General features: G+C 55.3%; 7 protein-coding genes across 7 annotated transcripts; 3 read left to right on the top strand and 4 right to left on the bottom strand.

Moving 5' to 3' along the window:
• Window positions 1-50: 50 nt before the first annotated feature.
• Window positions 51-1,420, bottom strand: COCCADRAFT_102115 (uncharacterized protein; the record flags this gene model as incomplete). Its single annotated transcript, XM_007716400.1, has 2 exons — window positions 51-1,010; window positions 1,079-1,420. The coding sequence occupies 2 exons, from the start codon at window positions 1,418-1,420 to the stop codon at window positions 51-53; spliced, it is 1,302 nt and encodes a 433-aa protein (XP_007714590.1).
• Window positions 1,421-2,318: 898 nt separating this feature from the next.
• Window positions 2,319-4,794, top strand: COCCADRAFT_28112 (uncharacterized protein; the record flags this gene model as incomplete). Its single annotated transcript, XM_007716388.1, has 4 exons — window positions 2,319-2,362; window positions 2,414-2,969; window positions 3,026-4,636; window positions 4,702-4,794. 4 exons carry the CDS (start codon window positions 2,319-2,321, stop codon window positions 4,792-4,794), a joined length of 2,304 nt encoding a protein of 767 aa, XP_007714578.1.
• A 144-nt stretch (window positions 4,795-4,938) lies between these two features.
• COCCADRAFT_38755 (uncharacterized protein) lies at window positions 4,939-6,432 on the bottom strand (the record flags this gene model as incomplete). Its single annotated transcript, XM_007716401.1, has 5 exons — window positions 4,939-5,243; window positions 5,338-5,377; window positions 5,408-5,804; window positions 5,908-6,034; window positions 6,105-6,432. 5 exons carry the CDS (start codon window positions 6,430-6,432, stop codon window positions 4,939-4,941), a joined length of 1,197 nt encoding a protein of 398 aa, XP_007714591.1.
• An 857-nt stretch (window positions 6,433-7,289) lies between these two features.
• COCCADRAFT_102112 (uncharacterized protein) lies at window positions 7,290-8,781 on the bottom strand (the record flags this gene model as incomplete). Its single annotated transcript, XM_007716402.1, has 3 exons — window positions 7,290-7,445; window positions 7,515-8,509; window positions 8,598-8,781. 3 exons carry the CDS (start codon window positions 8,779-8,781, stop codon window positions 7,290-7,292), a joined length of 1,335 nt encoding a protein of 444 aa, XP_007714592.1.
• A 669-nt stretch (window positions 8,782-9,450) lies between these two features.
• COCCADRAFT_102149 (uncharacterized protein) lies at window positions 9,451-11,058 on the top strand (the record flags this gene model as incomplete). The annotated part of the gene is made up of 2 exons (XM_007716403.1): window positions 9,451-9,588; window positions 9,646-11,058. 2 exons carry the CDS (start codon window positions 9,451-9,453, stop codon window positions 11,056-11,058), a joined length of 1,551 nt encoding a protein of 516 aa, XP_007714593.1.
• Window positions 11,059-12,038: 980 nt separating this feature from the next.
• COCCADRAFT_102111 (uncharacterized protein) lies at window positions 12,039-13,226 on the bottom strand (the record flags this gene model as incomplete). Its single annotated transcript, XM_007716404.1, has 2 exons — window positions 12,039-12,651; window positions 12,703-13,226. The coding sequence occupies 2 exons, from the start codon at window positions 13,224-13,226 to the stop codon at window positions 12,039-12,041; spliced, it is 1,137 nt and encodes a 378-aa protein (XP_007714594.1).
• Window positions 13,227-14,244: 1,018 nt separating this feature from the next.
• COCCADRAFT_38759 (uncharacterized protein) lies at window positions 14,245-26,530 on the top strand (the record flags this gene model as incomplete). The annotated part of the gene is made up of 3 exons (XM_007716405.1): window positions 14,245-20,311; window positions 20,495-23,371; window positions 23,436-26,530. 3 exons carry the CDS (start codon window positions 14,245-14,247, stop codon window positions 26,528-26,530), a joined length of 12,039 nt encoding a protein of 4,012 aa, XP_007714595.1.
• Between the last annotated feature and the right edge of the window lie 507 nt (window positions 26,531-27,037).

Consider the following 27,037-nt stretch of genomic DNA (forward strand, 5'->3'; position numbering starts at 1 on the left):
CGAGCCCAGCCGTAGACGTCAATCTCATAGTGAGCGAAAGGATGCTAGGTTCATACATTGCCCAGGAGGCCTTGTGGGGTCCACCATTTGGCCGCGATTGCGATAAGACCGCCAACGACACACAGGGTACCACTGAGCATACAGACCTCGAAGAATCCTCCATAATTCTTGACCATAGCTCCGTTGACAGGGGGTCCGATGAGCCCTCCGATGCCTGCGATGGCCATTCCCATGCCCATATAAGTCCCAACATTTCGTGCGTCCTTTGGGCACGTGGAAAATGCAGCAGATCCCCCCGAGATGATGGTGCCTGAGGTGAAGCCGAAAAAGACTGCGTACACAATCAGGGCTGCATTGGAGTCTGCCTCGTTCATCGTGTAAATGACAATGCCGGTAATGACGCCTCCAAAGCCGAACATGTTGATTTTGCCCCATTTGTCGGCGAGCACCCCAGGTATGATGCGACCAAAAGTGGACGCTGCGTTCAGAATGGAAAGCAAGTAGCCCGCGAACGTGGGGCTCATGCCTCGTGAGACGGCGTAGGTAGGCAGGTAGAAGAAGGGCGTGAACATGCCAAACAGCATAAAGAAGAGTGCGACAATCAAGACGATGAAGCGCCCTTCCTTGTACGCAGACACGAGCCAAAACTCCGTCTTGCGCGGAGGCAATCGAGGTTTGATGCCCACGGCGGCAAACAGTACGAACGGCATGATCATGAACCCAACGATTCGTACCGACCAGCCAAAGCCCAGCGAGCTTTGATTCAACATCTTAGACAGCGCGATTGGAATGACGACGCCGCCGATCGATGAGCCCGATGCCACCAGACCAAGCGAGCCAGCCCGATTCTTCTCAAAATACTGCGATACAGCAGCAAAAGCCGGGATCTGCAAGAGTCCCATGACGATGCCCATGAGCACACCCTGTACTAGCATAATGGACCAGTAGCTCTTGCAAACGCTAAGCACCATCATGAAGACAACGTAAAGCACCGCCGCCGGCCGAATCATCTAAATCAAACGCACCATGTCAGTCCGCATTGCCTTTCCCAGAAACGAGCAAAAAAAACCGGACTCACCTTCTCACCATACCGATCAAATAGCGGTCCACTCAGCATCCCAGCAAAGAACTGGAGAAAGATAGCCAAAGAACCGATCCACGAGATATCGGAGGCAGACCATCCCTTCAACTGATGCCGCAAGTAGTACTCTTCGAATGTGCCGAAGGAATTGGCGAAACCGAGGGTGCTGAAGAAGATGGCGCCGCCGCCGGCTGCTACGATCCAGGCGCGGCGGCCGCCCTCGGGTGCTGGGCCGAAGTCGTCGATGGTAGCGTCTGTGGCGTGAAGGCGTTGTTCGGTGTCGCGATGGGGGGAGTGCGATTCTTTGGGCGAAGGCGAGTGTAGTGGTTCTGCGGCCATTGTGTAGCTTGGGTGTTTGGTTTTTTTTTTCGCTTGTGAAAGAGGTTATAGAATAGGAAGATTCGGCAGTTTCAAACGAGACTGCGAAGTGTTGCAGGTGATGGTGTAGGAAAGCTGGACTATTCAAACGCTGCAGGAACGACGAAAGGGGGGGGGGATGCGAGAGTGTGGTCTTGTGCACCAGTTCTTGGACTGCAGGTAGTTGAATAGAGAGTCACAGCCATTTTCGAGCAAAGGGACCTTCTGGTTTTAATATTCTCAGGAGATTTCATAGATGTTGGGTTTGATGTGACAGAGGCGGAGTTCGGTGTCGGGGACAGATCGGCTCAACCGAACACGCCCCGATCTGTCCCCGACTGGAAATTTGTAGAAGCGGCGTGGCAAGGCCGACACCGTGATCTCACTCATGTAGGGTAGCATTAGTAGCGGCGCTAAAGGGCAGGTTGTGTTGCACCCGAGATAATTGTGTGTGATATAGTTATGGCAACCATTGATCAACAAAATCATATTCAAGATGGTTGAGTAGTTAGTTACGTATCGATACAATAAAGTTAGTAGTAACAGAAATATTCACTTATTCGGTTTTTTAATAAACTACCTAGTCTACTTGATAAATCATAAATTATAAAATTACTGATATTCTCAAGAAGAGAGAAAAGCATGTGACTAGTTCATGGCTTTTTATTAATAATCCGAGATGGTAACTACTACCACTCGAGCATTTCCGCCCCATCGAGCCGCTTGCACCAACATACAAGCTGCGCGCAACACAATTTCTACATGCAATCATCCCTCCCTGGCAATATCCAGAGATACCACCCATCCACACTCGCATGCTCGTCAGTCTCGCACAGAACGTGACGTGCATCATCTCTAGCTGTTCATCGCATCATCCGCCATGACCGATCGGGCGCCTGATGGACGAAGAAAGCGGCAGGCAACGTAGGCTCAATTTCTGCATTGATAAGAGTCCTTGCATTGACAGTATCATAGGTCGTGCTTGCTTTGCAGGAAACGGAAGATCCGGTGTAATCATGAGTCTCCATGCAGCAACTGTCTCCGCGCAAGGAATGACAACTGTGTCTATGAATCTCACAACCACCGCACGCTGTTCTCTCGCGCTTCCATTCCTCAGGCTCAAATGACGCTGGTTCCCAGGCATCGAGAGTCAGTCCCGCTGGGCAGTAGCGCATCCACCACGAGCGGGTCGTCTCTTCCGACCTATGCACCAAGTTCACTTGCTACCAGTTCTATAGCTGCATCAACACCTCCGAGTCAAACCTCGATGCTGGATGCCGAGTCACTGAGGCTGAAGCTCAGGATCCGAGATCTCGAAGATCAGCTGTCCAAACTGACCTCAAGGCCAGCCAATCCATCCCCCGAACCCCCGCACTCCAACATCCAAACCCTTAACTCAACCCTTAGCGGTACCTTTCATGTCCACTGCGAGGGTAGCTCTCTGGGCCAGCAACAGGCAATCGCCCGGGGGGTTAGCCACAAGACACGTTTATTTGGCCAAAGTCACTGGACTGTCAATGGTGTTCTCCTGGTAAGACTAGCACATGTCCTTGTTGTCATGAAAAAAACACGGCTGACAAGCACAAGATTCGCGATGTCTTCGAGTCCATCGATGCGCATTCATGCCCAAAGGCGACAAAGGCTTGGTCAGGGATCGAGCGATGCAAATCCCTTGCAAGGTTCATCAAATCGCAGCGGACCTTTTCATGGCTCCCTTCATCCACACCCGACTTGCCACGTAAAGAAATCTCGGATGCACTGGTAGATTGCTACTTTAGGTCGACCGAATCTATTCATCGCATTATCCACATCCCGTCGTTTCGCCGAGATTATGAGGCGGTCTGGATATCCAACATGGCCACTGCCGACAAGGCATTCATGGTTCAGCTGTCGCTCGTGCTCGCCATAGGCGCCGTGACGTATGATGAACGGTTTTCACTGCGCACCTCAGCTACTCGATGGGTTAGCGCCGCGCGAAGCTGGCTGTCGGAACCGAAATCCAAGTCGCAACTCGACATCCAAACCCTTCAGACCAGCCTTCTCTTACTAGTCGCTCAAGAAAGGCTAGGCGTAGTCGAAGATTCGACCTGGATCTCGGTTGGAGCACTACTTAGGAAAGCAATCTACATGGGATTACATCGGGATCCTGCCGTCCTGCCCCAGAGAACGAGATTCGCCGCTGAGATGCGTCGAAGGCTATGGAACACCATTTTGGAGATGGCCCTGGAATCGAGCTTGTCGTCTGGGGGTCCTCCTTTGATCTCTCTTGATGACTTTGACACGGCACCCCCAGGTAACTTTGATGACGAGCAGATATTGACCGACGATCCAGTACCACAGCCACCAGGCTCCTTCACACAAGTCTCCATCGCGATGGCATTCCGCGAAACGTTTCCGCAGCGCCTGGCCGTGTTGAAGTTCTTGAATGATCTCGCATCCCCCATTGCCTACGATAAGACACTTGAGCTTGACTCGAAGCTCCGCGACGCCTACAAGTCACTACGACGCAGCTTGTTGGCTTATAGTGGCTCAACCACAACCTCTGCACCTTCACCTTTTGAGATGCGCATGGCCGACTTCATCATGCATCGATACCTCTTGGCTCTCCACGCTCCCTATTTTGGTGCATCGTTCACAGAGACGCCCTACGCCTTTTCCCGCAAGGTGGTTGTGGAGTCGTCTTTGAAAATTTGGCGCGCGGCCTATCCAGTAACTTTCGATAACAGTCCAGTTGCTCCAGAAGCAAATGAATTGCAGCGTCTCATCACATGCTCGGCGGGCTTCTACCCAGTCGGAGCCATCCATGCCGCGTTTCTCATCGCCATAGACCTTCGGATGCAGTTAAAAGAAGATGACAGCCTTGAACTAACCCCACTGCGGCCCGACTTGCTGTCTGTCATTGACGAGTCCAAGCAATGGTGTCTGCAGACTGTCGAGGCCGGAGAGACCAGTGTCAAGGGCTACCTTCTCATGAGTGTCATTGCAGCCCAGATCAAGGGGCTCATGCTTGGGCTTAGTCAAGCTGAGATTACCGGGCAATTGATCGAGGCTGTGGAAGCAGTAGAGGAAAAGTGCATGCCAGTCTTGACGGCTATGGCGTCAGAATTCCAGGTCTGCGGCCCCGGGTCCAGTGACGAAGCACTTGACCCGACAGACTTGGCTCAAAACAATCACTCTATGGAGAATTTTGCACACACGGTGAGTCAAAAACTAGCCATTTGAACAAAGCCTCATTTTTCTTTTAAACTAACCCCCATCTTTAGGCCATGGACAATCTTTTCGATTTCACAAACACGGAACCGATGGGTTGGATGTTGAATGACAATCCCAGCATAGGTACGCCGTCACTTTGGTGAGTATCTATTTCGTGCCTGTACACGATGAATACAAGCATCATCTAGTCATCTCTTTTAAACTTGAATTCAAAGCCCTCCTCTCATAACCGGGATCTGCATAGTCCTCTCTTATCCAGCATCACCATGAAGTTTTTTTGTTTTGTTCTATACCTTGCTATACTCAACGATGGAGAAGTCGCCAAAAGACGCCTTGTGTACGCCTGACAAGCTCAATCCTGCGCGCTCGGCAACCTTGTTGAAGCCCTCAATCGTGCGCTCCTTGCCCCCAATGGTCGACAGCAGCAAATCCACCATGGCCGTAGGTCGGCTCGGTGGGTTGCTCAACACCGTCTCGCCGACGAGAAGCCTGCTATCACATGCCATGGCGCCGCTGAGATGGGTCAAGATCTCGACGCATTCTTCGTCGCTGAAGTCATGAAGACAGCGGCGGATAATGTATATCAGGGCACCTGGGAAACGATCAGATGGATGCAAAAAGAATTCGTGCTTGAAGCTTGGCGCCTTTGGGGAAGCTGAGTAATGATATCAAACGAAATCTCCTACCCTTGACAGGCTGCTCGTTGAAAAAGTCTATCGCCACCATCTTCGGACCCGGGCTACTGCCTGCCCCTACCATACGCTTGGCCACATCAATAACCTCGGGCAGATCCTGCAATACGCAGCGCTCGATGGGCAGCCCCGGCGTCTCCTTGCAGATGGCCTCGAGCGTGTGCCCCTTGGCGCCGCCAACGTCGACAATCAAGGTGCGGGCTGGGTCCGCGTCCCTGGCAGCGGCGACCCAGCTGTAATCATACACACCCGCCAGTGGGTACATGTTCTCCATGGACGACATGGCGAGCGTCATGTTGGCGACACGCTCCGGGTGCGCGTACATGATCTCAGTGGCCGTTAGCTCGGGCCGGCCCTCAGCAGACGCCTTGATGCTGTGCAGGCGGCCCGACGGCTCGCGTACGCCGTACTTGTCGAAGTAGCTCGGCATATGGAGGAAGGATGGGAGGTACTCGTCAAATCTGGTCAGTTGGAATAAGTGTTAGAAGGTAGAACGGTCAGTTGATAAGTGCATCTCAACGAAAACGTATTGGTTTCGGGAAATTCAAAGGGATTTTTTTTTACCCAATTTGTAGCATGGCACTGAGCGGATTGACGCTCGCATAGGGCCGGGACCGCGCCGTATGGGCGACTTGGTCTGCGCCCTCTTGCTTCAGCATGCCCGTGGCAACTAGGAACCAGCATAGGCGGGCTTAAGGAACAACCAAAAAAATGCAATCAGCCCGTGTCATGAATCTGGCGCTTTCCGAGTGCACACTCACTAATGAGATTCTCGTCGCCGCCAACCTTGGCCGCTAACTCTTTGTACGAGATGGTGCCCTCGGCAGGCATGTTCTCGAGGACTTTCCATTTGAACAGCAGCCGGATAGCCGTGCACTGCACAAACGCCATCATCATATCGTTGAGGTCATCGGACGGCCGATTCACCACCTCCACAGTGCTCCTCAGCGTATCAACGAGTTTAGCATGGTCCTGGGGCGACGAGTCGGCCCCGGTTCGGAGATCCGTCGCGGCGTCCGTGAGCGCAGCTGCGAGAACTTCGAGCTGTTCGGCGGCTGCAGCGTTGGGAAGGGTAGTAGCGGCTGGCATTGTTTACGCGGTAGAAAATTCGGTGGTGACGTCTTTTTTTTTCCAAGATGGAATTTCAATGGACAAACCTACTCTAGTTTTTGAAAAGGAAACAAAGTCTAGTATTCTTTTTTGATAGGGTTTAGATATAGTAAACGAGTACAATTAATCAGGCTAGTGGGTTAGATACTCGCACACGTTCTTGCAACTAATGGGGGGAGCGACTAGTAACCCGAGTTAAGGGCGACATGCCGAGCCCCGACAAAGGGCATGGAACGTGGATCCTCTCCGATGTAAAGGTGCATTTCTTTTTTTTGCGCACAGAAAATTCTTGGGTCGCCAAGATTAGTTATTGCGGAGAGCAATTTAGGAACGGGTTCGGAATATCTCAGGCCAAGCCGATGTTTCTGACTAATATTCCGAGGTTCCCACTCACAACGAAACAACGGGGACATTTGAAGTACGGAATCTTTGGGTTGTCGTTCGGACTTTTAGGTTGGAAATTATTTTTTATGAAGAATTGACATCGGATTTTGTGCATTGTAGAGTTGCGACGAATAGCACCGTAGAGAACTATGATCGACGCATGGTTAGTGACATACTAGGCACTAGATGTAGTTCGCTTAGGTTACTACATCAGGTCAGAAATCCAACGACTACATGGACTTCTCGTTCGTGTGATGGATGATCCCGGATTCTTGACTACCTGCAGGTTTGTATCTAATATAGCCAGAAAAGGAAACCACCATAGATGCGTGAAGATTGGAAAACTGCAAACGTAAACGAGCATTGACTTCTTCTGAATTTACGAGTCTAGATTGAACATTGGTTCCAAAGCTTCTGGAAATGCGTCTTATGCCTTATCCAAGCTACCTGCATTAGTTCCAGCGGGAAAAGCGGAGCTTGTTGAGCCATAAGCATAGGGTCACCAGGACTGCTACGCATATGATCTGCGCCACCCTCCTCTTCCGCTTAGTAATCGAATTGTTGCTTGGTTCGGACCCTATTAGTTTGATTTGCTTGGTGTACCAATCCTGATATCGGAGATTTAGTCTATATTCACCGTCCCAACGCTACTGCTTGGAAGTGGATTTGGAACTTACCCGCTCCGGGGCCACACCAAGGAGCTTAATGCCAAGGTATTGAGCAGCCTTCCCTGGCGGAATTTTCTTTACGCGCTGGACTGCGTCTTGGTGACGCGTTTCGGGGTTGAGTATCAAGGTGCATGGAAGCAGGGGGTTCATGACGGCTGGCCTCGCAACACCGATCAAGTCACAGCTGTTGTCGGCCAGTGCCGCTTCCATGCCGTGGCGCGAGCGAAATCCGCCCGTAACCATGAGTGGAACATATGGGAACTGGGCGCGAACAGCTTCAGCAAACTCGATGAAGAAAGCCTCGCGCGCGACGCTGCTAGCTTTTCTGGCGTTCGCACTAGGCCCCGTGTTGAAGGTGGGGTCCTCAAAACTACCGCCGCTGATCTCGAGGAAGTCGATTCCAGCTTCCGCAATGACCCTGATTTGCTCGATACAGTCGGCCATGCCGGCAGCACTTCCAACGTCGACGGAGTTGAGCTTGAGCCCCACGCAGAAATCTGGCGGGACCGCCACGCGAACGGCACGGATAACTTCGACGACAATACGGGCGCGAGAATGGGCACTACCGCCGTAGGCATCTGTGCGGACGTTAGATCGTGGTGATAGAAACTGGGCGAGCAGGTATCCATGCGCCGCATGCAGCTCGACGCCTGCGAACCCAGCAGCCGCCATTAGACGTGCAGCATTGGCGAAGTTCCGGATCGTGGTGTGAATCTCGGCGACTGTCATAGCGCGCGGGGTGTCGAAGACGAAGGAGTTGAGCAGGCGCGGCATGAGACCGGTGCCGAAGTCCATGGGTATTGCGCTGGGTGCTACGGTTCCCTTGCCGAAGGCAATTTGGCGCCCGGGATGACACAGCTGGACCAAGGCATGACATGTGCCGCCATTCGAACACGCTTTGGACCAGGCTGTGAAAGCCGCGAGTGTGGTGGCCTCGGGCAGGGCACTGTTGATGGCAAAGTCATGGGGATCGCCGAGATGATCTGGGTCGACTTGCACGTTGCCTGTGATGTTGTTGCCAGTCAGAAACAGCACATGTTGTAATGAAGAGATTCGATCTTGAAAGAAATAGCAGAGTGAAATCTTTCATACCTGTTATGATGAGTCCCCATCCGCCCTGAGACCATCTCCGATAGACAGCCAAGCATTCTTCACTGCCTGGCAAATGGTGCTCATCAGCCTTGCCTAGGCACTCGGCCATGGCTGCTTTGACCAGTCGATTTGGCAGCTTCAGGCCGCATTTCAGACGAATTGGCTTGGAAAGAGTGAGTTCCATGTTGCATCCGCTGCGCTTCACCACAAAGTCTTCACAAGCACCTGTAATGGAGTCCCTCGCCCCTACTCGCTTTTCACAATCAGCGCTCCAAAGCCTTTCCATTTTTGTGTAAATGCTGTTTTACATCACCCCAGAGCGATGCGGAGAGATTTACAAAGCCGACGGGCCAATTGGTACGTTCCTTTGGGTAACAGTCGGAGATGGTGCTGACTGGCAGACTCCGCCGGCTATAACTGCGATATCCCGAATATCCCGCGATTCGGTAAACAGTGGTATCATGCATGATGCACAAGTTGCAGAATACTCCGGATCGCTCCTGTGTCAGATGTTCTTCGGTTCACTCGTGTTTGTGCCTTGAGCGCCCCGACCAGACGCACCAAACGACGCAAAAGGCATTCGACTTACATATAGTACATACCAGCATAGGCTTTGGCTGCGTGCATTGCGCGTGAGTTTATTGTTACGCTCCATAATTTGAGACACCGATACTCATACAGACAACAAAAGTTCAAGAAAACGCGGACCGCAGCGGCAGCACGCGTGACCAAATTCCCTCACCTCGTCACAATGACCTTGCACCTGCAAGATGTGCCGATTTCTGGCAAGAATGTGGCCATGGCAGTTACCGGCTGTGTCATCTTGGCCGTGATCTACACGATGTACACAGTGATGTCAACTGTGGGCGAGTATGATGACTTGGGACTACCATTAGCGGGAGAGCCCGATGGGAAGAAGAGATTCTCTTTGAAAACGAGGCTGAGGTATTACTATGACTGCGCCGCGCTGTACACTGAAGCCTATTACAAGGTAGGAAGATGCAACCAAACTGAATGACCTGCTTGCAAGCTAATTTATCGAGTGCAGTTTGGAAAAAAAGGCGAGACCGTCTTGGTGCCGGGCTACGGTGGTCGTGCGGACCTGATCATGCCGGAAAGCTCTGTGGAGTGGGCCATGTCACAGCCAGACACGGCGCTCAGCGTGTCGCAAGCCTTTCTGCAAGCCAATCTGTCAACATACAGTCTTGGTCACTCCAAGTATTGGGGGGACCCATGGCAATTCGCTTTGGTCAAGACGTCCCTTGGCCCTATGATCAGAAGCCTCATACCGGCAGTGGACGATGAGCTGCACTACATTGTGCCCAAGGTCCTGGGTATGGACACGGAGAACTGGAAGGAAATCCATCTCGATGAGTCGGTGCGGATGATTGTGGCAGCGGCATCAAGTCGCTTCACGGTCGGTCTTCCGCTGTGCAGAAATGAAGACTACCTAAAGCGGTCACTCGACATTATCGAAGGAGTCATGCTGACTGCTATCATCGGGAACTGCATCCCCTCAATCTTTTTGCCCGTCGTCGCCCGCCTGACCAGCATCCATACTTGGTACAACTTGGGCAAGATCAAGGAACACCTGCAGCCGCAGTACGCGGAACGCCTGGCCGCACTCAAGAAGGACAAGGAACACCAAGCTCAGGATCAGCTGCAAGCCATGCTCCAATTCGCGGAGAAGAGACGCCCCCAGGAAGTCAAGGACGTGCAGACCATGGCAATCCGGCTGGCGTCAACCAACTTTGTCAGCATGCATCAGACGTCGGGCACTGCGGTGCAGATGCTGCTCAACATCCTCGACTCAGACAAAGAATTCGGCATCATTGCCAAGCTGCGGGCAGAGGCCGACCGCGAGCTGGGCACCGACGGCACGGGTTGGACCAAGGAAAAGCTTATGAACATGGCCGGGTACGACAGCGTGGCACGGGAGTCGATGCGTGTGACGTTCCCCTTTGGCAACCGCGGCCTCCTGCGCAAGGTCATGAAGGACGGCATTGTGACGGATGCCGGTGTGCCGCTCAAGAAGGGCACCATCGTCGCCTTCTTGGCCTCTCAGGCGCAGATGGACCCGGCCAAGTTTGAGAACCCGAACAAGTTCGACCCTTGGCGCTTTTCTCGTGATCTGGAGAAGGAGAAGGAGAAGGAGAAGGAGAAGGAGACGCAAAACGGCAATGCCCAGGCACAGACAGACGATCCCAAGGCGGGATACCACAAAAACTCGTTCGTCACCACGTCGCCAGACTACTTACCGTTCGGCCACGGTCGTCATGCCTGTCCCGGTCGGTTCCTAGTCGATTTCGAGCTCAAGATGACCATGGCCTACATCTTGAAGCATTATGACCTGGAGCTGCCGGCTGAGTACAACGGACGGCGCCCGCCTAACCGGCAGATTGCTGAGCTCACGGCTCCGCCGAAGCGGGCGAAGATAATGGTTCGAAGACGCCGTGAGTAGGTCATGAGTGTTGGAAGTCCAGGGCACATGCGTACTCTAGGTGACGGTGGAACGGTGGATTAGGAGATGCAGTCGTGCGTGACTATATGCGTTAGCGAAGAGGATAGGTACGAAGCAGGTCGTTTCTAGTGATGCATTACTTACTTACTACTTAAGTCGGCCCGTGCGCCCCAAGTAGATACTGTAGCTCAAAATTCATCACTATCACAACGTCTGATTATGGTTTTAATTGGTCGTAAGCCGTTCTAATATAAAGAATATGTCTTTGAAGAAGGTTGCTAAAAATCCTCGCACGGAAATTCATCCAATAACGCGTGCGTTCATCGCTGGTGCTGTTCTCGTTAAAAATGCTTCGTAACACTCCCTCGTGCGCGCTCCCCAACATGCCCAGAGCACTATATCAAGGATGTTAAGTTGTAGAACGGATAAATCGGAGACTATGGGCCCTGGTTTATTAGCTCTTGTTCTATATCCAAATGATATTGGGTGTGGAAGGCCGAAGATCTTGATACGTGAACAGAAGGATAGAATCATCCGCATCACCACCCAAGATCGCCACCACAGCGAGCAGGCGACCTGGCAGGCTATCACGCATAAAATCTTCGAATCCATTGTCCCTCGATTGAGCATCTCGACAATCGCAAATGTAATGTACGAAGTCAGATACAAGGGAAGAAAGCTAGGGTGGAAGTCTCCGCTGACATCCACCCAGCGTCGCCAACGTGGTAATAAATAAATAAATTCAAAAGCTTCTCCCAACACCTAAACGAATAATATATCGTAAGATCTGTGTTGAGCGAAGGAAAACAGTAAAGAAAGAACGATTCTCTAAAATTCACTACACTAACGAGTTGCTATATAGATATTGCCAAAATCTCGATTACAGTATAAGACTTTAAATCTCTAAAAAAAAAAGACCTAGATTTCAGGGTCAGGTGCTAGCTCAGATGCAGACGATGCCGCCAGAGCGCCTCCAAAGTTTATGCAGAAACACACAACTCGGGTACAATGGGGTAGACCAGCTTCTTGCCCCTCACCAGACCCTGGCGCACCTCGTGCATGCCCTGCGCAACGGCCGCCAGCCCACCGGCGCGCTCCTCCTTGGGGTGGGGCTCAAGCAGACCCAGGTCCAACAGGCGCTGGGCGAGGGCGTACCAGGCCTCGGCGCAGCGGCGGTGGCCGGGGCGGGCGTCGAGGTTGTAGGGGGGCGCCCAGGCGACAGGTTCGCCAAACTGCGTGTAGGTGCAGACCCAGTCAGGCCGGACGGCCCGGCGCGTGTGACCGCGCAGCGGGAACGAGTCGAGTGCCACATAGCGGCCGCCGGCGAGGCCCAGGGCCTCGTAACACAGAGCCATGGAGGTAGTGTCGGTGATGCAGTCGAGCGCAAGTCCCAGGGCATCCGCCGTGTGTGCGCGCACTGCCGCGCCGCAGTCGGGCGAGCGGTAGTCGAAGGTGGCGGCGGCACCCAGGCGGAGGGCACGCGGCGCGCTATCGGGCGAGCACGTCGTCACGATGCGGAAGCCGCTGAGACGGAGCACCTGGATAGCCATGGAGCCTGTGGCCGTGCCGCCGCCATGGATGAGCACCCAGGGCCTCGAGTCGGTGGCCTCGGAGGAGGATGAGGATGATGATGAAGACGAGGACGAGGACGAGGACCGGGGGGCGGCTGGGAGCTCCGAGGGCATGGGCAGCCCCATGTGTTCGAAGAGCGAGAGCCCGACGGTGGCCACAGCGGCCGGGAGGGTGGCGGCTGTAGCGAGATCCATGGCAGCCGGTACATGCCAGACCAGACGCGCGGGTACGGCGACAAACTCGGCAAAGGCGCCATTGTCGCGCCGCAGCGGGTTGTTGCCGAAGATGCCGCCCACGACCTTGTCACCAACGCAGAGCTGCTTCATGTTCCTCTCCTTGCGGAATTCGTCTGCGTCAACATCGGCGCCAAGCTGGACGACGACTCCTGCAAATTCAGTTCCGCTTGTCGCCCCCGTCGCGGGCGACATGTCGGCCGACTTGCTGTCCACTGGGCTAAGAGACACGCACGCCACGCGGACCAAGACATCCGCCGGCTGGAGCTTGGGTAGGGGTGTGTCTATAGACACTGCGACAGTACTGGGCCCAGTAATCTTGAGCGCCGACTGCTTGCTAGGGAGCGTCGTGGTCGCTGCCATTTTGTCCAAAGGTCGTCGTTACACACGAGAAACGAGAGCACTGGCGGTAGTAAAGGCTGCGTGTTTGGATTGCCAACAAGATCAGCCAGACATACAGCGTGCAGAGCCTTAGGATATGAGACGTCGTCGCGGCGTTGTGTTCCTGTTCAAGTACTGTGCCACGGGCAGAGAGACTCACTAGGTCTAGCTCGGTCACCGTCGTGCATCTCTCCAGACACCTCTGTCTATGGCTAATTCGGGAGAGGGGTCTAAATCGCGCGGAGTATAGTATAGAGTAGTATCTAGACTCGAAACGGCAGCCCGGAAGATGTCCTTGTTAGCGATAGGTTCTACACTCGGGGTCAGGAGCAGCAAACGGGAATATTGGTCAGACTTCATCGACGCCTCCGCATAGTACGTGAGGATGCTACCGTAGTCTCTAGGCATGTGACATGTAAGACTGCAGGCGTGCGCTCGCATGCATGTTTGACGTCCCACCTCCACCCCCACCGGCGAATCCTTCAGCCCGCTGCACTTCCCAGGCTCCTTTGGCGCGTTCACATACACGATCAGATTTTGGTACATAATCAGATAGGCCGCCGCGGCCTCGGTGCTCGCATTGAGAGCCGGAATATTCGATTAGGCCCCCACGACTATGCCCTTCTAGCCACGCAGTGAGACGCGGTACAGTCAGACAAGCCGCACCCGTTTCTCGGACCGGGCCCCTTTGTCGTTAGTTAATTAATGGGGAAAAGACGATCACGTGAGAAAATACCGAGCACATCCATCCAACTACTGTTCAGCTCAGCACATGCCACGGACTATAGCGATGCGAGCGATGCGAGCAATGCTCTGTCCCACACGTCGCCGTGGGAGAGACCCGGTAAACATGCAAGCTGCGCCAGATATATCTGTACAGAGATGAAACTTCATTCGCAACGAATCCAGCTTGTCCCTGCCTTGGTTGCAGACACAATCAGAAAGTTTGCCAAATAACCATTCTAACTTGCCCGGCAACAATCCTCTACCAGACGACACCATGGGATATTCAGCACACGCCCAAGAGCCCATTGCCATCGTAGGCTCGTCGTGTCGCTTCCCCGGCGGCGCCAGCTCGCCGTCGAAGTTATGGGAGCTCCTGGAGCAGCCCCGGGATGTGCTGAGGGAGTTTGATCCCGAGCGCCTCAACCTGGACCGCTTCCACCACGCCAACCCGGAGATGCACGGGTCCACCAATGTGGTCAACAAGTCATATATCCTCGAAGAAGATACAAGGCTCTTCGACGCGTCCTTCTTCGGCATATCGCCCATCGAGGCAGCGGGCATGGACCCGCAGCAGCGACAGCTACTGGAGACGGTCTACGAGGCGTTCGAGACGGCCGGGCTGACGCTGGAGCAGCTGCGCGGCTCACTGACATCAGTGCACGTGGGCACCATGACCAACGACTGGACCGTCATCCAGCTGCGCGACCCCGAGACGCTGCCGCAGTATACGGCCACGGGCACGTCCAACAGCATCGTCTCGAACCGCATCTCATACGTCTTCGACCTCAAGGGGCCCTCGGTCACCATCGACACGGCCTGCTCAAGCTCGCTGGTGGCGCTGCACCAGGCGGTGCGCGGCCTGCTTGACGGCGACAGCGAGGCCGCCGTGGTCGCGGGCGTCAATATGATCCTGGACCCCACGCTGTACATCACCGAGTCGAAGCTGCACATGCTCTCGCCCGACGCGCGCTCGCGCATGTGGGACAAGGACGCCAACGGGTATGCGCGCGGCGAGGGAACTGCCGCGCTGGTGCTCAAGACGCTGTCGCGGGCGCTGGCCGACGGCGATGCCATCGAGGCCATTGTGCGCAGCTCGGGCGTCAACTCGGACGGCCAGAGCCAGGGCATCACCATGCCGAGCGCGCTCACGCAGGCCGCCCTCATCGAGCGCACGTATCGCCAGGCCGGCCTCGACCCGCGCCTGCGCGAAGACTGCCCGCAGTATTTTGAATGCCACGGCACCGGCACGCCTGCGGGCGACCCAGTCGAAGCGCGCGCCATCAGCGATGTGTTTGGTGGCAGCGCCACACCCGCAGAGCCCCTGTTTGTGGGGTCCATCAAGACGGTTGTGGGTCATCTCGAGGGCTGTGCGGGGCTGGCCGGCGTCATGAAGGTGCTGCTCGCCATCAAACACCGCGTCATCCCTCCCAACCTCCACTTCACAGAACTTAACCCTGCAATTGCGCCCCACTATAAGCCGCTGTGCATCCCCACTGCGGCCCGGCCCTGGCCGGCCCTCCCGCCTGGCGCGCCCGCACGTGCCAGTGTGAATAGCTTTGGCTTTGGCGGCACAAACGCGCACGTCATCATCGAAAGCTTTGAGGACGCGTCGCCGCCATGCTCTGCCAATCGGCGAGACAGCGCCCTAGGCCCGCTTCTGTTCTCTGCGGCCTCGGGGCCATCGCTACTGCGGACCGTCCAGTCGCACTTGGCTCATCTCAAAGCCCACCCAGAGCTCCCTCTCGCAGACCTGGCTGCGCTTCTGCAGACGCGCCGCACGACGCACAGGGTGCGCGCGCACTTCTCGGGCGCGTCGCGGGACGACATCCTGACATCGATGGAGCAGTGGATCGATGCCAATCAAAAGGCGCGCGGCGATGCGATAGGATACCAGCCGCGACTGGTGAACCCTAAGGAGGCCCCCGGCGTCCTCGCCGTCTTCACCGGTCAGGGCGCACAGTGGCCCGGCATGGGACAGGAACTGCTGCAGCGGTCGCCCGTCTTCCGCGCGACCATCGAGGAGTGCGAAGCCATTCTCCAGTCGCTGCCTGCAGGCGAGGCACCGTCGTGGTCTTTGATCGGAGAGCTGACCGCAGACGCGTCCACGTCGCGACTGGGCGAGGCTGCCATTGCCCAGCCCCTCTGTACGGCGGTGCAGCTCGGTCTTTGTGATCTCCTGTTCACGAGCGGCGTACGTTTCGATGCCGCTGTTGGCCACTCGTCGGGCGAGATCGCTGCCGCGTACGCAAGCGGCATCATCAATCGCACGGGCGCTATGCAAATCGCCTACTACCGCGGCTATCACGCGAAGCTCGCGACCGGTGCGCAGGGCCAGCGCGGTGGCATGATAGCAGTCGGCTTGCCGCTGGACAAGGCTATGCTATTCTGCGGGCGTCCACAGTTCAAGAACCGTTTACAGGTAGCAGCAAGCAATGCGCTGCAGAGCGTGACCCTGTCTGGCGACATGGACGCCATCGAGGAAGCGAAAAGCGTCTTTGACGCCGCAGGCACATTCGCCCGTATGCTCAAGGTTGATACGGCGTACCACTCACACCACATGCTCCCATGTGCCGAGCCGTATCTCAAGTCCATCCTTGCGTGTGACATCCAGGTCCGGCCGCCGGCGCTGGGCAGATGCATCTGGAACTCGAGTGTGCGCGGCGACACGGAACTCCTCAAAGGTGATTTGAGCGATCTAAAGGGCTCTTATTGGGTCTCTAACATGGTCAAGACTGTCTTGTTCTCCCAAGCCGTCGAGTCGTCCATTTGGCACGGCGGGCCCTTCGACCTGGCCATCGAAATCGGACCACATCCCGCTCTCAAGGGTCCAGTCGAGCAGACGCTCAAGGTCGTCTACGGCTCCGTTCCGCTGTACACGGGTGTTCTGAAGCGGAGCGGGAGCGACGTGGAGGCCTTTTCGGCGTCCATCGGCACGGCCTGGTCCCAGCTAGGTCCCTCCTACATTGACTTCGCCGGCTACCACAGTGCGTTTGGCGATAATGCACAGCTGCGGGCGTCCGATACGCTCAAGGACTTGCCATCGTACGCCTGGGATCACGATCAGATCTACTGGAGGGAATCCGCCATCTCGAGGCGGTACCGCACAGGACGCGACAAGGGTAACGAGCTGCTGGGCAGGCGTGTCACCGACGACAATGAGCGCGAGATGCGCTGGCGCAACTTGCTGCGCCTGACTGAGATGCCTTGGCTCCGTGGCCATGAGGTTTTGGGTGAAGTCCTCCTTCCCGGCGCCGCCTACGTGTCTTTTGCCATTGAGGCTGGCAATCAGATCGCAAAGACGTCCGGCCGTGTGCTCAGCATGGTCGAGGTCGAGAATGTGCAGATCCTACGCCCTGTCGTCGTACCCGACGACAAAGACGGCGTCGAGACCCTCTTCACAACCCGTGTCGTCAACGGTGCCAGGCTGAGTAGCATGCTGCAAGCTGAGTTCTCATACTATGTCTGCATAGACGCCGCCATGGGGACCATGGTCCACGCTTGCACCGGCAATCTGGTCATTCACTTCGGTGAAGACGTCGAGGAAGAGTCAGTGCTACCAAGCCGAGATGTCGCTCGGAAGCATCACACCATCGACGTCGATTGCAATCGTATCTACTCGATGTTCTCCGAACTCGGACTCGAGTACTCTGGGCCGTTCCGTGCCTTGACGGAAAGCAGTCGATCTCACAACTATGCCACCGCCACAGGCACCTGGGATAGCGACACGCTCAGCAGCGACATCCTGATGCACCCTGCACTGCTTGACGTTGCTTTTCAGACCCTTCTCCTTGCCCGCGCCCATCCAGCTAGTGGCCAGACCACTGCAGCACTGTTGCCCTCGCACATCGATCGCGTGCGAATCGCCCCCTCGATATCTCGACAGGGCTCGTCTGGCGACACTACTCGTGTCGACTTTGAAAGTTGGGCACTCAATTCCAGCGCTGGTTCGCTAAAGGGTGACATCAACGTCTACGATATCACGTCACATCACACTTTAGTGCAAGTCGAGGGCCTGATGCTCAGCCTTGTCGGTGAACAGGACCCTTCACGTGACCGACAGGTGTTTGCAAAGACAATCTGGGAACCTGACATGGCCTTGGGTCTACCGATTCCAGAACGCGACGCCGCAGAGGACACCAAGTTGTTGGAGCTTACCGAGGATCTCGAGCGTGTGGCTTTCTACTACGCCCGTCGTCTTGCCAATGAGACGGCAACCGACGACCAGAGCAAATACCAGTGGTACCACCGACGCATGCTGGAAGCGAACAGCGTGCACCTGGCACTGGCAGCAAAGGGAGAGCACCCTGTCCTGCGCAAGGAGTGGTTGACGGACGGCCCGGAATTAATCAAAGCCATGGAAGCAGCCCATCCCAACGATGTCCAGCTCCAAATGCTGAATGCCGTTGGAGGTAACTTTTCGCAGATTGTCCGAGGAGAGTTGTCGCAGTTGCAGGTCATGACCAAGGACGACTTGCTGAACCGATTCTTCATGGAGGACCAGGGCTGTATCCGCGTGAACCAGTTCCTTGCCACCACACTGCGCAATATTACCTTCAAGTATCCCCGGTGCAACATCCTTGAGATCGGTGCCGGTACCGGTGGGACTACTTGGAGCGTGCTCAATGCCATCGGTGACGCCTATGCGTCGTACACATTCACCGATATCTCGTCGGCTTTCCTCCCTGCCGCTGCCGACAAGTTCGCCAAATTCGCCCACAAGATGATCTTCAACACTCTGAACGTCGAAAAGGACCCAGCGGAGCAGGATTACATTCCCCATTCTTACGACGTCGTCATCGCAGCCAATGTTCTGCACGCTACGGCGAATCTAGAGAGAACGATGCGCCATGTGCGTTCAATGCTTCGTCCGGGTGGCTATCTCTTGTTGTTCGAGACCACGGGCGTGCAGAACCTCAGCATCCCCTTTATCTTCGGCGGCCTTCCCAGCTGGTGGCCTGGGGAGGAGCCAGAGCGCCGGCTGATGCCTATCGTGCCGACACTGCGCTGGGACTCGATCTTGCAAGACACTGGCTTTTCGGGTCTCGACATGGTCATGCATGACATCGCGGATGAGTTCAAACATACGACAGCGTTGCTAGTCACGCAGGCTGTTAACAACAGCATAGATCTCCTCCGCGAGCCTCTTGCCGATATACAATCAATCTCAGCGCCTGCTGGGGGACTGTTGCTGATCGGTGGCAAGAAGCTCCCCACTGCTAGGATACTCAATGATATCCAGAAACAACTGCCGCGTGCCTGGAAGAAGTGTGTACAGACCATCACCAGCGTCGACGACATGGACGAGTTGCCCGACCTTGATCCTGGCGTCGATGTCATTTGCTTGCACGATCTCGACGTGCCACTGTTCACGTCCACCATGACAGCATCGCGTCTAGCCGCGCTGCAGAGCCTGCTCATGAAGGCTCGCAACTTACTCTGGGTGACTGGTGCCACTACCGGTAAGTCCCATACACCACGTGCTGCAATGATCCATGGAGTTGCTCGAGTGGCTCCTGTCGAGATGCCGCATCTACACATGCAGGTTCTCGGTCTTGAGGCCAAATTGCCCGTCGCAGCATCTGCCCGTCACTGTCTCGAGGCTTTCCTGCGTCTGAGGGTGGCTTCAGAAGCTTCAGACCAGGACGAGACTGAGGGCGAACTCATGTGGGCCACAGAGCCTGAAGTTGAGGTCGTGGACAACCGACTTATGATCCCACGCGTGGTATCGGACGAGACAATGAATGAAGGCTTGGCGGCGTCGACGCGCACATTTACCAAAACAGTGGACGCCACCAACCTGCCTGTCCAGGCAATTCAAGGGCCGACGAGGATGATACTTCAAGCTGCCGATGATGTTGGCGGCGCAGCTGCCCGCACCGGTATTCAAGTTCAGTACGCACTGCACATTCCGGCCGTGACAGGGAACGCACTCTATCTTGTCTGCGGAACAAGCACTTCTTCCGGCTCGCCAGTCATGGCCTTTTCCGAAACCAATGCCTCTGTCGTCTTCACAAATCTAGGGCATCAGCTAGCCATAGCACCCGAGGCCTGCACGCCAGCCGCTCTAGTGGCCACTGCAGATCAACTGATGCAGGAAGCCGTTGCCACACTCGCAACGCCCAACCAGCCCGCACTTTTCTATGGCGCCGTTGCCTCTACGGCAAATGCCTTGGCCGCCAAACTCGCAATGCAGGGCGTTCATGCCTACTTTGCCACCTCGGATTCCAGCGCTCCTGATGATTGGATAAAGCTCCACGAACGGTCTTCAAAGCGTATGATCGAACGGGCCGTCCCGCGCGGCATCGCATTGTACGTTGACTGCTCCAACTCGTCGGCCATGGGCGACTCCCTTCGCGACTATCTGGCCCCTGGGTACAGGTCGCAACATCTCGATGCCCGACTCTTGGACGCGGCTCTTTCGGACACTGGATCGACACTACTCAGTCAAGCATATAACGCCGCTCAGCACACGGATGAGAACTACTCGAGAAGGTGCGAAATAATCGAGGCCGTCTCACTTCCAGGTACCCAAGTCTCGTCGCTTGCACGGGAGCTCTATGTCGTTGATTGGAGGAAGCGCGAGTCACTTGAACTGACGACTGCCCCTCTCGATACCCAGGGCCTATTCCGTCCCGACCGAACCTATCTCATGGTAGGCGCAGCGGGCGGTCTCGGCTTGTCCCTCTGCAAGTGGGCACTGGCGCACGGCGCAAAATACATGGTGATCACAAGTCGCAATCCAAACATCAGCCCAGCCGAGCTCGAGGATGCACACCGCGCAGGCGCGACAGTCCAAGTGCTCCGCATGGATGTCACGAGCAGGGAATCAGTCGACGGTGTGATCAAGCAGGTTCGCGACACCATGCCGCCTATCGCAGGCGTGTGCAACGCAGCCATGGTGCTTTCCGACAAGTTGTTCCTCGACATAACGCCCGAACAACTGAATGGCACACTCGCGCCCAAGGTGGACGGAAGCGAGAACCTTGACGCGGCCTTCAGCGATGAGCCTCTCGACTTCTTCATCATGCTCTCGTCGTCGGCCACGGTGCTGGGAAACATTGGCCAGGCCAACTACCACATTGCCAACCTATACATGGCCAGTCTAGCAGCTAATCGACGTGCTCGGGGGCTCTCGGGCTCCATCATCCACGTAGGACACATCACCGACGTCGGTTACGTCGTCGAGTCAAAGGACCGCTCTGCCGCCCTTGAGGAGCATTTCCGCAGCATCCGTCTCATGTCTTGTTCCGAGACAGACGTCCACCATGCCTTTGCCCAGGCTATACGAAGTGGACTTATGGGCAGCGATATTTCACCCGACATCATCATGGGCGTTGAGCCGGCTGCCGCGCCCGTAGCGCCCGATGCCGCCCAGGCTGCGGAATCCAAGGTCCATTGGTTCACGAACCCACGTCTAGGTCATCTTGTGCCAACCGAGAACCAGAATCGGACGGACAACGGATCAGGCGGACATTCTGGAGTCGGCGCGGGCAGCTTGAAGCATCAGGTGTTGGAGGCCGACTCCAAGGAACAGGCCCTGATAGTGGTGTTGGAGGCTTTCGGTACCAAGCTGGAGGCCATTCTGCAGCTAGCAACTGGGCGCGCTGTTGAGAATGCCAGCCGTCCCATCATCGACCTTGGTATCGACTCTCTTGTGGCCGTGGAGATCCGCAAATGGTTTCTGAGCGAACTGGGTGTTGATATTTCTGTAGTCAAGGTCTTGGGCGGCGATAGCATCATGCAGATTTGCACCACCGCTGTAAGAGAAGTATTGACCAAACGGGTCAAGAAGGACGGCGAAAAGGGGGCAAGACCCATGAGAAAGGACGAAGCTATGGTTATCCCTCGCAACCCTTCCCCTGAAGTTGCTGTTACCAGCATCGCGGATGCGGGCTCTGTCCAAGAGCATCAGCCAGAGACAACCAGCAGCAGAGCCACCAGCATAATGGAAAGAGACGATGATTCGGAAGATTCGACTACGGCTATTCAAGACGACAACTCCACTGAAAGTAGTGTATCAACTCCGGCATCGGTCAATGGCACGGCTTCACCGAAAACCGCAGCCTTCCAAGATGAAAAAGCGCCAAAGTACAACGAGGTGAGGGGAAAACAGGACATCATTGCGACTGGCAAGCCCAAGCTGATTCGCCAAGAACGCATGTCACGAGCTCAAGCAAGAATATGGTTTCTAAGTAAGCATCTCGAAGACCCGACAGCGTACAATATGGTGTTCCACTATCGAGTGTCCGGACCCCTGAACATGGTGCGCCTGCGCCATGCGCTGAAGGTGACAACACAGCACCATGGATGCCTACGAATGTGCTTCTACCAGCGTATTGGCGATGGGTACCCCATGCAGGGCCTCATGCCCTCCTCTGTCTACGAGCACGAGCACATACCCGACGCAACTGACGACGACCTTCGGCGTGCGATGAACGAGCTCAAGACGCGCGTTTGGGACCTCGAAGCAGGACGCACCTTCAAACTCACTGTACTGAGTCGCGAGTCAGAGCAAGTACACGACTTCGTCATTGGATACCATCACATCCTCACTGACGTTATCGGTCTATCGATATTGCTCAAGGATCTCGACCGCGCGTACCGCATGCAGCCACTGGACAAGACCACAGGTGCCGCCTCGCACCTGGATTACACGCTGCGAGAGTCGGAGCAGGAGCTCGCAGGCGCGAACGACGAGCGCCTTGCTTATTGGCGCTCTGAGTTTGCCGTCTTTCCAGAGCCGTTGCCCGTTCTGCCACCATCAACCTTGCGTGCACGCCCAGCTCGAAGGGTCGATGGACCGGCCAAAAAGCTTCACAGTGAATATCGCACGCTGACTTCATCCCAGACGGCAGCGATCAAGTCGACATGTGCAAAGTTAAGTATCAGTCCCTTTCATCTTTATCTAGCCGTCTTTCAGATCATGTTGGCACGAATGGCAGGTTCTGATGATGTGTGCGTGGGCGTGGTTGACGCGAACCGCGGACACGACGAGGCAGCGGCTGGCATAGTCGGCTGCTTCGTGAATATACTGCCAGTACAGGCACATATTGAGGCGCAAGGAAAGTTCAGCAGCATTGCGCGAGCAGTGTCGCGAAAGGCCCTCGCAGCGTTTGCGCATGCCGGAGTGCCTTTTGAGGTCCTCCTCGACGCCCTGAATGCGCCTCGTTGGGCCGACGGGGAGACGCCCCCCTTGTTCCAGGCATCTCTGAATTATCGCGCCGCTGGCTGGGGAGAGCAACCCCTGGGCACTAACTGCCGTATGATGCTGACTCTCGACGACGGAAAGGATGCAGAGCCCCCTTATGACATCAACCTTGGCGTTATGGACATGGGCGATGGGTTCGCCATTGATCTGCACTGCCAGAGCTCGCTATATAATGCTGAAGCGACGACTGAGAGTAAGTGTTACCCGTCCTGTTTGGCTCTTTCTCGGATCACAGCCGAATGCTGACGATATCTCAGTGACGGATATGTATCTGCGTCTCATCGGGGCGTATACAGTTGACCCAGACATGGGCATCGACGAATGCTCACTCCACGATGAAGAGCAGGTCCGTCAGGCTATCGCTTTGGGAAAGGGCGCAGAGACCAACTTCGGCTGGCCTGCAACACTTTCACAGCGCGTTCTCGATATGAGTCGCCTTTATGCCGGACACCCAGCTGTTACCGACGGCTGCACAACTATATCATATGCAGAGCTCGCAGCCCGGGTAGCCGGCGCATGCGATGCCCTTGTTGCTGCGGGATGCGTCGTGGGAGATCGCGTTGCCTCGCTGTGCGAACCATCGGTCGACTCTGTGGTTTCTATGCTATCCATCCTTCAGGCCGGCTGCATCTATGTGCCGCTGGACACCAGTTTGCCAGTCGCTCGAATGGCGACCATGATCACTGAGAGCGACCCAAGTCTACTTTTCTACCACGCGCGAACAGAAGGTCTCGTCCACGAGTTGAATACTGAGAACGAAATCTTGTTCCAGCAACTTCGCGTGGATGAAGTCTTGAATAGGACACCTGCCTTTGAGGTACTTGGCGCTCTGGACCCGAGCACGGCTGCAATTCTGCTGTTTACAAGCGGCTCAACGGGAAAGCCCAAGGGTATCATGCTCACACAAGGTAATTTTGCCAACCACATTGCCTTGAAGACACATGCCCTTGACCTGGGTCGGGAGAGCGTGCTCCAACAAAGCTCTCTAGGCTTTGACATGTCGTTGATACAAACATTCTGTGCCCTGGCCAATGGTGGACATTTGGTCATGGCATCTCACGATGCGAGACGGGACCCAGTAGAACTAGTGAATCTGCTCCGCAACCATCGTATTTCGCTAACAATCGCCACGCCATCCGAGTATTCGACATGGATGCGCTATGGATCCACCTCGCTACAAGATCATGTTGCGTGGACGAATGCGTGTATGGGCGGTGAGCCCGTCACAGCCAGCTTGAAACGAGATTTCCGCCGACTCAACCTCAATCTCCGACTTACCAACTGCTATGGTCCCACAGAAATCACCGCTGCGGCGACATTCCAGCCAATCCGCCTGGATGAGGACCATGACTTTGGAGAGGATGAGGCCGACGAACAGTATTGCAGAGCCAGATACGCAGTGGGCAGAGCACTGCCAAATTACAGTGTCCGGGTCGTCGACAGTGCAGGACGCCCTCAACCCGTGAACCACACTGGTGAAATATGTGTTGGCGGATCTGGCTTGGCCCTAGGTTATCTCGGTTTGCCGGAACAGAATCGCACCAAGTTCTTGGTGAATCCACTGACGGGCGAGCGTCTATACCGTACTGGCGACCAGGGACGTCTGCTGTCGGATGGCACACTGCTATGTTTTGGCAGGATTGACGGCGACTCGCAAGTCAAGTTGCGTGGTCTGCGGATTGAGCTACAGGAGGTCGAAACAGCTTTGCTTAAGGCTTCCAATGGCCTGCTCGCAGATGTTGTAGTGTCCAAGCGAGGGGAGTCACTTGTGGCACACGCAGCGGTCAAGCCAGACAGCCAGCACATGGTCAACGATGCGGTGCTGAGAGACATTCTTCGCCGTATGAAGCTACCGCAGTACTTCATCCCAGCCACTATCGTTGTTCTCCCCTCGCTTCCGACCAACGCCAATGGGAAGCTCGATCGAAAGGCCGTCGCAAACCTGCCTCTTCTCTCTGCTCAAGGAGATGAGGGAGGTTCACAGGAAAGCATGAACATACGCGAAGGGGAGCTGCGACTGCTATGGGAGCGCGTGCTCTCTGGAACCGCCACAGCAGGACACCGCATCACGCCATCATCTGACTTCTTCCTTCTCGGCGGCAACTCCATGCTCCTCATGCGCCTGCAGGCCACTATCCGCGAGTCCATGGGTGTCAAGATTTCGACGCGCATTCTCTATCGTGAAAGCACTTTGTCCGCGATGGCGCAGGCCATATTCGATCTTCGCGAGGCGGAAGCTGAGATTGACGGGGACCCTGAAGATATTGATTGGGCAATGGAGACCGCTGTGCCAGACTTTGTAAAACATCAGGCAGTTTCGAATGTCGAGGAAATCGATACTGTGACCAAGGCCAACAACAACGGTCTCGAGGTTGTGTTGACTGGGGCTACGAGCTTCCTTGGGAGTGTACTTTTGGACAAACTCTTGCAATCACCAACAGTGCACGTTGTGCACTGCATCGCTGTACCTGCCGATGACGAGCATCTCCTAACTTACGAGAAGCACAGCAGAGTTCGCTGTTATACAGGTAGCCTGGCCGAGCCGAGTCTGGGACTCAACACCCCAGAGTATGCCTTGCTGCAGCAAAATGCCGATGTCATCATCCACGCAGGATCCAATGGACATTGCCTGAACAATTACGCAACACTACAGGCACCCAATGTTGGATCAACACAACGGCTCGCCGCCCTCGCACTTCCCCGCGCAGTACCATTGCTGTTTGTCTCGTCGAACCGAGTCTCCTTATTAAAAGGCAGCACGGAACAGCTACCAGAGTCGCTTGCCGCACACCCGCCACCTGTTGATGGTCGCGAAGGGTACACAGTCAGCAAGTGGGCGGCAGAGGTGTTCTTGGAGAACACGGCACGGTACCACAATGAGATCAGTCGGGGGCGACAAGGAAAGAAATGGACAGCGGCGGTGCACAGACCCTGCATCCTGGTGGGCGACCAGGCGCCCAACTCGGACTCCATGAACGCCATCCTGCGCTTCTCGCTTCTGATGCGCTGCGTGCCGACAATCAGACGAGGACGTGGATACATTGACTTTGCGCCGGTGGAAAACGTGGCAGATGAGTTGGTCGAAGCGGCGCTGCAGATGGCGAGACGCGAGCAGGACGCGAACAGCAGCACTGTGCTCTTCCGACACCACTCAAGCAAGACAAAGGTGCCGGTCAACGAGTTTGCTGCGCGCTTGGAGGAGCTTTACGGAGGGCACTTTGACGCCGTTGACATGCGGGAGTGGATCAAGCGGGCGACTGCTGCGGGCATTGATCCCTTGATCACAGCGTATTTGGATGGCGTTTTGGATACGGACGAGGAGTTGGTGTTTCCCTACCTTGGGTCCGAGTGATTTCTCTTTTGTTGGGTTCACCGACCTGAATATTCACGAGATATTGTAAATAGTATAGACTTGAGGCGCAATCGCAATCTAGACCTACTGTTTTTCGTTTATGAAGACTGAAATTGTTTGAGGAACTTTTTTTTAAATTCACGGTTCTGAAAAAAAACATAAGATGTTCATTGTCCTATGTACTACACAGGGATCGGGGTTATAACTCACGAAAATGCACAGAAAAAGGACAATCAAAGGCTGACGGCTGGCAAGGGGGAAATGACGGGCACAATCAAGATTGTGCGGGTTTGAATAACGGGCTTGGCAGCACAACGGGAAAAAAAGGGTCTCTATGACGTAGCGGAGTGGACCTGCATGCATCGCAAATCCGGGGACCCTCTCCACCTGCCTCTAGCCCCCAAGCTTCCATAGCCCCCTAATCTTCACAAGACAATTCTTGGTGCACCCTCTTGGCCCGTCCCTTTTCCTTTTGTTTGTCACGCGTTGCGTATTTCTTTTTTTTTT

This window comes from Bipolaris zeicola (assembly GCF_000523435.1).
Source record: "Bipolaris zeicola 26-R-13 unplaced genomic scaffold scaffold_138, whole genome shotgun sequence".
Lineage (NCBI taxonomy): Eukaryota > Fungi > Ascomycota > Dothideomycetes > Pleosporales > Pleosporaceae > Bipolaris > Bipolaris zeicola.